The 13,817-nt window shown below is 40.5% G+C and overlaps 1 protein-coding gene and 1 long non-coding RNA gene across 2 annotated transcripts; one reads left to right on the top strand and one right to left on the bottom strand.

Annotated features, from left to right (window-relative positions):
- Positions 1–3,245: 3,245 nt before the first annotated feature.
- Positions 3,246–13,817, bottom strand: LOC122996864. Its single transcript, XR_006407094.1, has 3 exons — positions 13,467–13,817; positions 6,221–6,227; positions 3,246–3,258 (listed from the first exon to the last, which is right to left on the bottom strand). It is a non-coding gene; the product is annotated as an uncharacterized LOC122996864 (long non-coding RNA).
- On the top strand, positions 5,103–11,763 carry slc25a28 (solute carrier family 25 member 28). Its single transcript, XM_044372624.1, has 4 exons — positions 5,103–5,614; positions 8,148–8,376; positions 9,249–9,305; positions 9,750–11,763. Exons 1-4 carry the CDS (start codon positions 5,273–5,275, stop codon positions 10,322–10,324), a joined length of 1,203 nt encoding a protein of 400 aa, XP_044228559.1. The 5' UTR covers positions 5,103–5,272; the 3' UTR covers positions 10,325–11,763.

Here is a 13,817-nt window from a genome sequence, read left to right as displayed (position 1 = left end):
ACCCCCCACCGACACCCTCCACTCTAAACTCTTAAAAACACATACTTCATGTACATATTCGTGCGTATAGACTGTGTAGTTTAGTGGATCCATGGGCCATTTGAAAGCATAGGGAAACATCCGTTGCGCGTAAATATAGCCCTATGATTTTAATGCAATATTTCTACCAGATACATCAATTTCGAGGTATTTATAGTTTATTTTAGTTAACATGGTGTTTCCACCCATTCCCACTCTGTTTACTGCCAATTAAGTCGGGTGGTCATTAATTAAAACGTCTCAATTAATTAAGCAGTCTTTCAACAGGTGGCCCCTCAGCCAACGATTTACATTGTCACCTATTATGTTTGATTACTTGCCATCATGCTGATTGTATTTCCCAAAAGCAGAAAAACACAAATATACAAGGCAAATGCAGTAAACATATGTGTTATTTTAAAATAAAGTAACAGGATTCAGTAAAATAGTTGTCAAAAATATCAGTAAGCAAATTTAGTTTTAGCTGTTGTGTAAAATTTAGTAATATTCTTGAATTTAGAGTCTGCTTGCAGCCTGCTTGTCATTAGCCAGTTTACCACTTGGTGGCACAGTTGTTCCATTAAATAAGGCTGCACAAACCGCTCATACAACTTCAGACTGCGTCACCAGCAGTCAGGTCTGTCAAAACTCATCGATTCAGTCTATATTATATTTATATGTAGTGTGACGTGTTTTTGTACTGGCAACAGCTTACAAAACAGATTCACAATGTTTCAAGTCTAAACAACAGTCAGGTGCCCAAATGAACACTGGAACACTGATATAGGTTTTAATCATTCCTCCTGTTCATACTGGCCATTAGAAAATCCCTTAATAATGCATTTACACTGTAAGTGATGGGGGACAAAATCCAAAGTCCTCCTTCTGTGCAAAAATGTATTTAAAAGTTTATCTGAAGGTAATATGAGGCTTTAGCCATCCACATTAGTCAAATCAAGTAGATATCTTTAAATGCACACAAAGAGGAAATTTTATGCTTAAAAAAACATTGTAAATGTGGCAGATATCCACTTGATATGACAAACTCAGACTGCTGAAGTCTCATTCAAGCTTCAGATACATTTTTGCAGAAAATGACTGTGTGGACACACTGTGGAATTTGACCCCCATCACTTACATTGAAAGAACATTTGAAGGGGATCTTTTAATAGCCAGTATGAACAGGAGGAATGATTACAGCGAGTGTTCATAGGGGCACTTTCAAGACAGACTTGAAAAAATGTGAGCCTATCCTTTAAAAGATACATGTTACCAATTTATGAATCAATATGTCAATGTAACTATGTTGATTTTCGGAGTCTCCAGACTTCAGACTCATTCCAGATTTTGGAAATATGCAACAATATGAATATATAAAAACAAAAAATGGCACAAGATATCAGAATTCAATCTGTTCAAAATGCTTGCATGTGAAAACCATCATATGCACCACAGAGCATATGTAAACTGTGGAGGCTTCACATACAGTGTGTACGTGTTTGTAAAGGTGTTTTCACACTTAAGCTTCATGAAAAATATATAATAACCAAAGAGTACAGTTCTCTCGGTTAGACACAAGTCATCTCACAGTAAGGGCCTATACCTTAAGAGTTTTAAGATGAGCTCTTAACACAGAATGGTTTCTTAGTGCTGCTGTTGAAGATGTCATATTGGCCTAGTGGTTCACTTACCATGCATTAATAAGATAAGAGGCCATAGATCATGCTTTGGGCTTAAGCAGCAGTCCAGAGAGTAGACAGAGCCAGAAGGAGATTGTCTGCTGGGATCTTAGGATGGAAGAGTGTTAACTCCTACAAAAACAACCAAACACAGCAGAGCATAAGCAAATTATCCTCTCATCTTGTCTGTATAATGTGAATTTTTGACTATGTTTTGCTTAGACAGTGTAAAACAATTCCTCTGGCTTATATGGACTATGCACTCTCTTGGCTGAGGGAATGAAATGAGGTGTTATGGTGATCTAGGGTTTCCCGCTAGACCTAACATGCCTCTCCCTTGGTGTATTAGAGTAGCATTAGTTTCAGAGAAGAGAAATTATCCTGATATGCTGTATGCTTGGTTTTGCTTCAAGGAACGTCTGCGGACAACAGCCAATCAACCATAACTAGATCAGAAGGAGGAGATTTTGTTCTTGTAAGCAGAAATTAACACTTCATTCCCCTTTGTCGGCAGAAATCCAACACTACAGCCCTTGAAGGCTCTCCCAGGCAATAAAGGAGAAAATTCAATTATGTGCATATAACAGTGCCACACCAAAACACAATTACCTCATTTTCTGGAAAAAATGTGCTCCTTTCCCTGCAGGCAGAGAGGTTCAATGAAGATGTTAAGCCTGGAGACATTTAACTGACATCTCTCAGCCTTCATAATTATTAAATCATAGACTACAGTCTCACAGCAGCCCTTAAAAGGTGTTATGCTGCAGAATGAACATTTGAGTGTCTTAAGAGCTTCTTTCCTCATTGTAACATTTTTCCACATTTAAGACATCTATGGTACTTTTAGTCTTTATGAGAGGTAAAGTCAAGAAAGTCATATGAACAAAAACAAAATTATCTTCAATATAAAAGGAGACTGTGTCTTGTTTACCGAATAAAAAGTCAAATCAAAAAGACAAAATAATTGAGGTGTGGTCCATGTGTAGTACTTGAATGCATAATACTTTGCTCTGTGGCAAATGAGCCCCTGCAGCACAAGATAGAACCGTAACACTTGGTTAAATGTACATCTTTTTTACCGTGATGTGAAGAAATGACAGCCTATCTAATGTACTGTGAACACTGAGATAGTGTTCAATTAGTTGATCAACTGAAGATTAATCACCAGCACTTTTGAGAATTGATAACTTGCTTAAGTCATTTATCAGATTGCTGATTTCCTTTGGTCAGACAAAACAAGCAATTCAAATGTATTGTCTAAATTTTACATAATTAATTGAAATAATAATTAGTTGTAGCCTGTTTATTTCTTCTGAAAAAAATGTCTTTTAATAAAATGTACTTGAATGAAAAAAATTGCAGTAGAAGCTCAAACATTGGCACAATACATTATTCTTTATATTCTGAATAAATTATTATTGTATAATTGTAAATTCACATATTTGAAGTTTTTTAGTGCCTATATATATATAAAATAAATTAAAAATTAAATTATATTAGTTTTAATTAAGTTTAATTAAGTTAGTGTGATGGCAATTGTACATGTGTTCATGTGTGTTTACTAAGTATTACTTGTGTTGTGGGGATATAAATCTATTACACAGTCACATTGTGGGCACTTGCCTTCCTTTTGGGGACAAAAAGCAAGTCCCATAATGTAAATCATAAAATTTTAGAATGAAGACTTGTTTTTAGGTGAAGGTAAGGTTAAGGTTATGGTTATGGTTATGGTTATGATTATGGTTATGGTAAGTCTCCAGCAAATGAACGTACAGTACTGTGCAAAGGTTTTATGTACTAAAAGTAAAGTGAGGATGCTTGCTAAAATATTGCTATAAATTATGTTTTTTTATTTAGCCTTTAACATCATACAAAGTTCAGTAAACAGAAGAAACCTAAATGAAAACAATATTTGGTGTGACCACACTTTGCCTTTAAAATAACACCAGTCCATCTTTTTTTGGGTACTTGGCAGGTTGGTTGTTTCTGTATCTTGGAGAAGTTATCGCAGTTCTTCTGTGGATTCAGGCATCTCTGCTGCTTCCGTCTCTTCTTGTAATTGTAGACTGACTCCATGATGTTGAGATCAGGAGTCTGGGGGGGCTGTCCCCTCTGTTGCAGGACTCCTTGTTCTTCCTGCCGCTGGAGTTACCTATTTATCAAATCAAATCAAATCAAATCAAGTTTATTTACACATTTTAAAACAACCAGAGCTGACCAAAGTGGTGTACAATAAAATAACAAAAGTAAATTAAAACAAGATTACAAGGTAACAGCAAAAAAAAGAAGTAGAGATAACATAACAATACTATCCCATATGCAAACAAAAATAAGCAAATAATAGTGAAACATGAAGCTTAACACTCAAAAGGCCTGAGAGAACATGTGGGTCTTAAGTTTAGCCTTAAAAAAGGCTAAAGTTTTGGAGCAGCTACAGCAAATACACGGTCACCCTATTTATAACTTTGGCTGTATGTTTGCAGTCATTGTCATGCTGCAGAATTAATTTGGGACCAATCAGGCACCTCCATGATGGTATTGCATTAAAGATAAGAATCTAAACATCTAAGGTGCCGAAAACTTTTGCACAGTCCTGTAAGTCAATATAATGTCATCTAAAGTGATGGAAACACCACTGTGTGTGTGTGTGTGTGTGTGTGTGTGTGTGTGTGTCTGTGTGTGTCTGTGTGACTGTTTACAAAGAAGAGAGGAGATTGTTGGTGTGAAAGTCAGTGGACTGTATCACTGGTGAAAATTTACATCATAGTAGCAACACAGCTGTTAGTTATGCAGCTATTTACGTTGCCAGATGTGGTCATTGTTGACTATCTTTACTGATGGAATAATCGCTTGATGAGTTCATGAATTAACAATTGATCAAGAGGCTTCTACCTGTCAAGAAAATAGCAAATTGGATGTATCAAATCGCTGTCTGTGGTCTCTCACATAACTTAAATATAGTTAAACATGCTAATGAAAAAAAACCCACTCTTCATATGGGGAGATACACTCTTGGACTCCAAGCTGTAAGTTTCAGATTTGTGTGAGTGAGTAAAACACAACAAATTGGACAACAAAAGCTGCTTAAGTGTAAACATAATCCATACTAATACAAAAATCTTGTACACTTTATTTTCTTCTCGACAATTTAAGAAATGTATTTTTGATTGACCTGTAGGTGTGTCTTTTAATAGCCCTCGAAAATGCACTGACTGTGTGGTAAAGGCCTTAATACCCATGTCAAGTGCCTCATGACAGGGTTTGAAGTCTTCACCAAAATGCAACCAAGAGTGACATGTGTATTAACCAATAGCGTGAGTAGGACTTGGCTACTGTAACCAATCAGAGTCCATTTCCGCGTTGCGGCCTGCGGTGTGGCTCGATGTGTATTTGTCCGCCTCGGCCTCCCTTGCTTGGCTCTGGCTGGGAAGGAAAGGAGCGGGGTGAGGGAATGGTTTAGCGGGCAAGCAGCTGCAAAACTACCCCAAGGGAATGCAAAACTTTCAGGCTGAAATTGACCACAAGACGCCGTGCCTGCGTGCCTGAAGACTTATTAACACATCACCTGGTTTCTCATGGAAGCAGATGGGTTTGTGAGGAGGCGTCGGATGACAGCGGAGACTGCAGGCAATGATCCCGGAGTTGCGGGCGCATCTGCCGGGGCAGAAGTTCGATGGCTGGGAGGAAGATTCTGGGTAGTTTCGGAAAGTATTGTGGGAAGCCTGACACCTCGTATAGGAAGCGAGACAGAACTACAGACTGTTGATTTTATTCGTACTGCACAAGATCAAACAGAGGACTCTGAACCAGACTATGAGGGTTTACCACAGGGAGCCTCCACCAGCACCCACATGTTGGCTGGAGCCGTGGCCGGGATCATGGAGCACTGCCTCATGTTCCCCATCGACTGTGTCAAGGTAGCTTAGCTTGGTGGCTGACCAGCTGATCCACGAGTTTGTGTGTTTGTTCTCTGTGCTTTCACAGACTGTGGATGTTATTCTTGGAAGGTTAGCTAACATGTTTGTTAGCATAGCTCATTAGCTAAACACGCTGCAGAGCTGACGGCTGTGAGGACAAGGTCAGCTAGCGTCTCACACCCCTCCTAGCTAACTTGTTAGCATGCTATAATAACAACAACAATAACAATGCATTTAATTTATACTGTAATTTTCATTCGCAGTGAATCTCAAAGTGAAGTTAACCGCGACTAACGTTAGCTAGTGGCTAATTATTATAACAACCTTAAAGCTCGGTCAAACACAGGAGCCCAGTTGGCTACTTGGTTGAAAACATACAAAGTTAAACAACAAATTAATGTACTGTCAAAGCCTTAACGGCTGTAATGTTACGTAACTGATGTTTACATGTGTAAAATGTAAGAAAATCTGAAAGTAACCGCCAGGTTGAGTAATTTAATGAGGAAACGGTTGTTTAACTGCAACAACATTTAAGGGAGACCAACGCTATGGTCGTTGTTTACTAAAAGCAAAGGCCACTAGTTGAATGTTGTTGTTGCTAGGAACTTACGCCCTGTCTGCCACTATTATCTCAAGGAACATAAAAATGGTGGAGTCGGGAGACAATTTGGCTCTTCCAGTCCCCGGTGGTGCATGTGTTGACCCCTCCCCTCCTCCCAAAACACAGAACACGGTCGTTTTATAGAGAAGTAGGCCCACTGCTCGTAGTTTTGTTGAGAAGTAGGCCCACTGCTCCACACACCGTAAGTCATTGTTTTCAAAAAGTCTTCTGGTCACATGTGAGTCATGCAATTACTCTGGGCCAGTTCTCATCATGCGGCCCTGTTTGTTATGTATGAACTAGTTGTCTTAGGAATAAAAAGGTAAAGAGGCATGGCCTATTACCCCCTGAGGTCAGTTGTGGCCATGAAGTAGTGATGATTGTATAACGCAGGCACAGGGCCAGAGGAGATGGGACAAGTGACAATGAGCTTAGTACAGTCAGCTGTCCATGTCAGACTGAAAAGCTGTTCCTACACCTGTGCTTCATCCATGTCTCTTCCACCTGTAGTCTACCTCCGTTGCAGCCTGCAGAGCCCTAAACCTGGACAAGGCCAATGTTTACAGAGCCTTCTGGTGTGTTTGCTACGCTGCTAATGGATCTCAGCCTCTCTCCGTGCAAGCCACAGGAATTTTGGGGCATTGTGACTCAGCAAAATGACATCTACGGCCCATAATCAACCAGACATATTATGCAGAGAAACAGATATTTCAGAAAATTGAGAAATATTTAAGAGGCATCTAACATATTCCTTTATTTTGCATACAGTAAACAGAGGTTTCCCTCTTCCCAAATCAAGGCTCCTCCTGTACGATAAGCTTCTTCACTGCACTTGTTGTGTAATTATAGTTTTGAGTAGGCTTGTATTCTACCTTAATGTATCCTAAATCCCAGTAATTAATTGTGGATTTAAAAAAAAGCTTGCTGCATTTGCAGTGAATACTGCACAGCGCACATGAATGGAATTTCCAGTCATTAAAAGAAACCAAGAAGGTCTTCAGAGTTTTCTACAAGGATTGATGGACATTGTGTTTACATTGAGCACAAAGGTCGTTGCCTTTTAGATATGTAAACATACTATAGATAAACACAGCACTGTGCACAGCTGACCTTCGTGCATGTGTTTCTAAGGACAGCCATGATCGAATGAGTACTGAAATTACAGCCTCTGCTCACTCGGTGCATACACCTGTACCACTGTTAGCCAGCCCTCTTTGGGCCCTGCATTCCTCAGCTGTAGTATGGAGTGACATGAGGCCATGTTTATACTTTGCTACAGCACTACATGCACACACATACACAGACACACAGTGGGGTGTAAGTTTGTCCATTCAGCTGGAAGTTTGGTATTTAGGGATTATGTCGCTGCTAGTTCCTCAAGGACAGACGCACTCACCCAGTCCCCTTGCAACCCTCGCTAAACACCAAATAGCAGGTGACTGAAACAGTGATTCCTTGCACTTGTCCTCTTAAACAATATTGATTTATTTCAGTATGTGGGCATGCATGTGTGTGTTAAGCGGAAGGGAGAAAGGTGTGCTTTAGGGTCAGTGGGAAAAGAGGCTTACAGGAAATCAGCTATGTCCCCCTGTGACCTTGGAGCTTGTAACGCCATACTTCCTTCTATTCAATTATGCATGTACACCAACACACACAACACACAATGTCCGACTCCTCATTTCCCTTATTTGCCCCCCTATTCACACCACAGTCTATTCAGACCTCTTTTCATTGCCATGCTATTCTTTGCTGTAATAGGGAGACGTATGATATTTTTGCGTTATGTTCAAAATTTTGATTTCAAATTCATTCAACTTTGCGCACTAAACTTATTCTTTGTCCATGTTTGACTTTACAAAACTTTTGTGGGTGGGACGTGAGCACTGTTTCGACTTTGACCATTGCTACATTCCACCTTTTCCTCTTTTCCAGACAAGAATGCAGAGCCTCCAGCCCGACCCCGCAGCCCGCTACAGGAACGTGATGGATGCTCTCCGCCGAATTATAGCCACAGAGGGCATCTGGCGGCCAATGAGAGGGCTGAATGTGACAGCTGTTGGGGCGGGGCCTGCCCATGCCCTCTATTTTGCCAGCTATGAGAAACTCAAAAAGACTCTAAGTGATGTCATTCACCCAGGGGCTAACAGTCATTTGGCTAATGGTACCATAAAACATACATATGCACACACAAGCAGTGACATATAATGACACATACTGTGCAGATGCTTTATAGTCATCTTAACTTTGAGATCAATCTAAGTCTGTTGATATGTAGGACTACAGGCCTAACTTGACCAACTTCAAGCTCAATACCACGCGCCCTCAGTGAAATCTGTGGAACTGCTGAGTCAGCCTAATCCGTAAATAGAGCAGACGCGGCCTGGCCAGTCCTAAAAAAAACCCTGACAGGATGTCAAATTGGATAGAGCCTTTTCATAGCTACAGTTGTGCACTGTGAGGAAGTAACAGGGACAGTTGGGAGTTCAACAAACTCTTATTTTGGTTCAGCTAAGTGACCTCAACTGCCAAATAGGAGATTCAACCAGAAATTCTGTGTGCTCTCAGTGTCAACCTTTTCCTTATTCCATGTTCTGCCCACTCTCTCTCTCTTCCCTCTTTTCCAGTGTAGTGGGAGGCTGGGTAAGTCCTCTTTCTCCCATCTCATCTGCTCTCTCCTCTGTTGGTCCTGTCTTTTCAAGCTTTTGGGTTTGGTTCATAAATCTCAAAGGAGCAATGAACTGTCTTGTCCACTAGGTGTCTCTCTTTGCTCAAGTTTGGCCTACTGAACTCAGTCAAGAGTTATCTCTAGTTTATACCTGTGCAACTTGCCATCAAGTATGCACCAATTCTGCTAAGATGATATATATGTATTTTTTAGCATGACAAGCACAGCCTTTAGGAAAGAGGAAGGAAGGGTTCTTAATCGTGCAAGTGAAATTTTGTTTTTTTTCTGCCTCTTTACTGCAGTGCGTCCTTGTGCGTTTTTCCTGATTATCTCACTGTCTAGTAATTTTGGAGTTGTGTTTGTTTCAGGAGCAGCTGGGTGTGTGGCCACTCTGCTTCATGACGCAGTCATGAACCCAGCTGAAGGTAAGGGCAACATTTTATTGTATACTACTGTTTGCCTTTGGCCACAATTTGGGAACAGAATTAGGATGTGCGTCAAGATATTTTTTCAGTGAAGAAATTTACAGGTGCCACGCCTGGGCCAACCGTCTGCACATGGTGGCCTTAACCCCTCAGTCTCACATATTGACTTTCACAGCTGCATCCAGTCCACCTGCCCAAACATGTCCGTGGAAGGACATTGGTCAGAGTCATTGTGTGCAGCTGTTGGATGGGTTGCAGCTGTCTGAGCAAAAGCTGCTACTAAAATGACTTACTACATCTTACTGTATGTTTATTTGTTCAGAAGCTAGAGGTAAAAGCTCACTAATTTCTTTCATTCTTTTTATGTGCTTTTTTTTGTTCATCTCTGCAAACTGTGGACACATTTGACCTTCTCCATCAAAACATCCACCCATGCGTCCTTAGTTGTGAAGCAGCGCATGCAGATGTATAATTCGCCCTACCGTGGCGTGTTGGACTGTATACGCGCTGTGTGGCAGAGAGAGGGCGCTGCAGCGTTTTACCGCAGCTACACCACCCAGCTCACCATGAACGTGCCCTTCCAGGCGCTCCACTTCATGACCTATGAGTACCTTCAGGAGCTGCTCAACCCCCACAGACAGTACAATCCCTCATCCCACATGTTGTCCGGAGCTTTGGCCGGGGCCATCGCGGCTGCGGCCACCACACCTCTGGACGTCTGCAAGACCCTGCTCAACACCCAGGAGTCTCTAACCCTCAGTTCCCTGTCTTCCGGCCAAGGCCCCGGCCAGGGCCAAGGCCAAGGAGCCCACAGACATATCTCAGGCCTAGCCCATGCCTTCCGGACAGTATACAGGCTGGGCGGCCTGCAGGGCTTCTTCAAGGGAGTCCAGGCGAGGGTCATCTACCAGATGCCCTCCACAGCCATTAGCTGGTCAGTGTATGAGTTCTTTAAGTATGGACTCACCAAGCATCAGCACAACAAGAGGCGAACGCAGCAAATTGAGGCTGAGACATAGATGCCTCTTCTCACATTGCTTTGCCCTCCTTGTGAGGAGAAGATGAAGTCAATACGCACATAGAATCTGACTAAAATCACCTCAGTTGTCCCATCCCTCTCAGACATAGCAGATAAGAAAGACATCTTTGAAGACAGTTTGAGTAGTTATGTTCCTGCAGCACTATTTCAAGACTAGGCACGGTTTGAGTTATGTTGTTTCTCTCTACTAGGAGACAAGCATTTACACAGTATTATAGAACTAGTTTATCTGGAGATTTTTTTTTTCTTAAAACCATTCTAGTGACCAGTACAAGCTAAGGAAAATGTGAAGAATGCACAAGTTTTGAGTCGGAGAGGTAGTCAGCAGAGGGCAGTAGTGTTAATTTGTTAACTTTCTGGTAGTTTCATACGCTTTGCTGTCCTAGGATCAGATTTAATGAATAAAAATGATAACTGACTCCTGATACAGAGCCCTTTTTGGATTCATGCATTCATTTTTTTTGTATATCTCATAACAATATTCTCACAGTAATCCAAGACCAGACAAGTTGTTTGTTTTGGTGTCTAGTTGGGGGTACACAAAGGCATTCAGTCCCTTATTAAAAGTATCTATTAAGTCTTCCATTCTGATTTAAATGCAAATTGAACATGGGTGAGGACATTTTGTTGTTAATTCAATACATTAATCTACTGACTGATCAGTGGCCAGATACCTTTTTTATAGAAATGTAATGGAACCCTGCAAACAAAAGTGAAGACCACCAAATATACATATATATTATATGCAAATAGTATGATATTGACTCCACAAATGAACAAAGAGAACATGGATCAGATTGGGTTTCCCTTTTTGTTTGGCTATTGGTGGTTCAAAGAATGAATTTGAATAATTAAATACTTTCTTTGCCCTTTATCAAATGTCAAAGTTCATGATTGTTGCCCATGATAGAATTGGAAAGAGAAATATCAACTTTCAGTTGAAGTTTCTGAAGTGTATGTTTAGTTTATTTTAACTAAAGTTGATTCCTCAAATGTTATTTTATTTCCAGAAAAACATTGGTTTCTTTTGTTTTCTTATGTTCCCATTTATGAATTTAACCAACCCACTCAACTACTCACCATTATTGCCTTGTGTACCAGTTTGGCAGAGCAGCGTTATGATGGCCATTCCTGTGCATTAACTGTAGCTACCAGCCTGTTTTCATCTTGTGAACTACTGAGTGTCAATATCTCTGCTTGATAGCAAAGGCTGCATAAGATGTACCATGCTCCAAAAATATGAATTTTACTAAAATTTATGTGGAGTTCAGTATCCCAGAAGAAGTTAAATCGTACCCCTGTTGAGTACACATAAATGGAAGCTGTCATTCTTATTGATTGAAGTCTGATTGTTTCTGACACTGAATTGCACTCGAATAAAGACTGAGCAGTGGGGCTCCACTCACTGCTCATAAATGATGGGAGTCCCTTTGATGTATTTCTTTTAAATGTTGCTGAATGCTTTGCTAATAATGTGAAGATGACTTAATAGAAGAGAGTTCTTGCATATTTACTGATCATCAGCAAAGGGACAGTCTATAGTACTTTGTTTTCCTGGTGAAAAGTCACTAAATAATAGGATGGATGAAAAGGAAGCAATACCCAAAGTCACATCTGTACAACCAGAAACACATTGGTGAGTTTGTGTGTGTTTTCAGGTTTCATTTATTTTTAGTTTGAGGCAGGTACAGTTGTTTAGTCTTGAACGCAGGTGCAGATCTCAACTTTGACCCTCAAGACTGAAAACACTATTTGAACTAGTGGACACGTACTCTGCGTACAAACAGCTAGGAGAGTGAAGCATTGGAATTCAGCAAAAATGACAGCAAATGTTAGTTCATGTAGAAATAGAAAAGCAGATTGCAATGAGAAAAAGTACAGTATTAGTGCCTGAAATGATGGAACTTTTGCAGTAAGCCATACAAAGTGATGAAGATTTCTTAACACAACAAATCAATAGAAATGTAGAACAATATTGAATGTTAGAGAATATAGAATTGGCAATTTAAATGAGAATTAAGTTTTCCTGGCTTTTCATCATTTTGCTTCATCAGATCAGATCAACTTTATTATCCCACACGGAAATTCGTTTGGTCCAATGCTTCAGACATAAAAGCACCTGAGAATCCACGGTAAAAACAATAGAATAACCAATAAGAACTCAGCATAATCATAAAACACTTTTGATCACACTGAGACAAAGTAAAAACAAATCAAAAACAAGTCAATCCAAAATCAATAAAACCAAATTTGATATAAAAGTGCAAACGTGCAGGTGAACATGTTATACAGGCTGATGGCCAGAGGAATAAAAGACTTGTATCTACTTGTTTTGAGTTTTCTTTGTAGAAGTCTCTTTCTCCTTTCAAGTTGTTGCTGCGACTGAATTTGGAGTGACGGGGATGGGTACTATCCTGTAAAATCTTTCTAGTTTTTGGAAAATGAGTTTGGTGTAGTGTGGCTGTTTCTTGGTCAATGGCTATGATTTTTCCCGCTGTCCTGATTTGTCACTGCAGCCTGGCTTGGTCCTGTTTTCGCATGTCACCAAGCACACAGATGAAATGTGGTGGTAACTGTTTATGCGAGTCCTCTATATCTTGAGGATAAGTGACTGTGTTCTTGGTCAAAATTGTAGGACAATATCTTTCTCCAATGGAAAAGAGATTCGATACACTTGAATTGTCATCTTAAAACAGTCTAGCCCTTTGCCAGTTCTACAGAGGATCCAGAAAACATGCATTTCCGTACATTTAAAGGTTCTATATATCGGAATTAGAAATTCCTTCTCATTAGTGACATCTGTGGCCGTAAAATGAACTGCAGTCAACATCCTGGTGCTCACGCTCACATGCTCACAGCGCGAGACTATTGCAGGCCATGTCTTTTTCCTCGCTTACTCTTCTCATAGTTACATTCAACACGCCGTGGCTGGGCCGCAATGCGCTGTGGTCGAGGAGCAACAGGGTGTGGCTGGGCAGCAACGTACTGTTGTCAGGGAGCAACAGGCTGTTGCTTGGGAGCAACACGTTGTGGTCAGGGAGCAACAGATTGTGGCCAGGCAGCAACATGCTGTGGTTGGGGAGCAATGCGCTGCGGTTTTGTTGTGAAATGTGTGCTACGACCTTTGGACTACCGACAGGAAAAACAAAAGGGGTAAACTATGTTCTGCTATTGCTCTGGAGCTTATTTTCTGCTCCTTTGTTGAAGAAATAATGTTGTTTTAGTTGCTCAGGAGTGGATGACTTGTCATTGCAGGGGTGTTTTATTGTGAAATGTGTTGTGGTTGACTGAGGCAGCTAATCATCTCAGTAGCTGGAGAGCTAATATCTGCAGGATGTTTCTAATCAGATAGCACCATTTTTGTTGTGGTATGGTGTTATTATGCCAGTCGTTTATTGACGTTAGCGAGAGAGAGGCAAAAACAAAAATTTTCACAGAAAATCCAGCCTGGGTCCTTCACATAGAAATCAGTC

Source organism: Thunnus albacares, chromosome 14 (genome assembly GCF_914725855.1).
Source record: "Thunnus albacares chromosome 14, fThuAlb1.1, whole genome shotgun sequence".
NCBI lineage: Eukaryota > Metazoa > Chordata > Actinopteri > Scombriformes > Scombridae > Thunnus > Thunnus albacares.
Note: the sequence above shows the minus strand (reverse complement) of the source record. Positions and strands in the feature narration are given on the sequence as shown.

Coding starts and splice junctions, on each gene's coding strand:
- slc25a28 (XM_044372624.1), top strand. CDS start 5,273: ATGGAAGCAGATGGGTTTGTGAGGAGGCGTCGGATGACAGCGGAGACT. Junction 5,615..8,147: donor TCCCCATCGACTGTGTCAAG/GTAGCTTAGCTT, acceptor CCTCTTTTCCAG/ACAAGAATGCAGAGCCTCCA. Junction 9,306..9,749: donor AGTCATGAACCCAGCTGAAG/GTAAGGGCAACA, acceptor ATGCGTCCTTAG/TTGTGAAGCAGCGCATGCAG.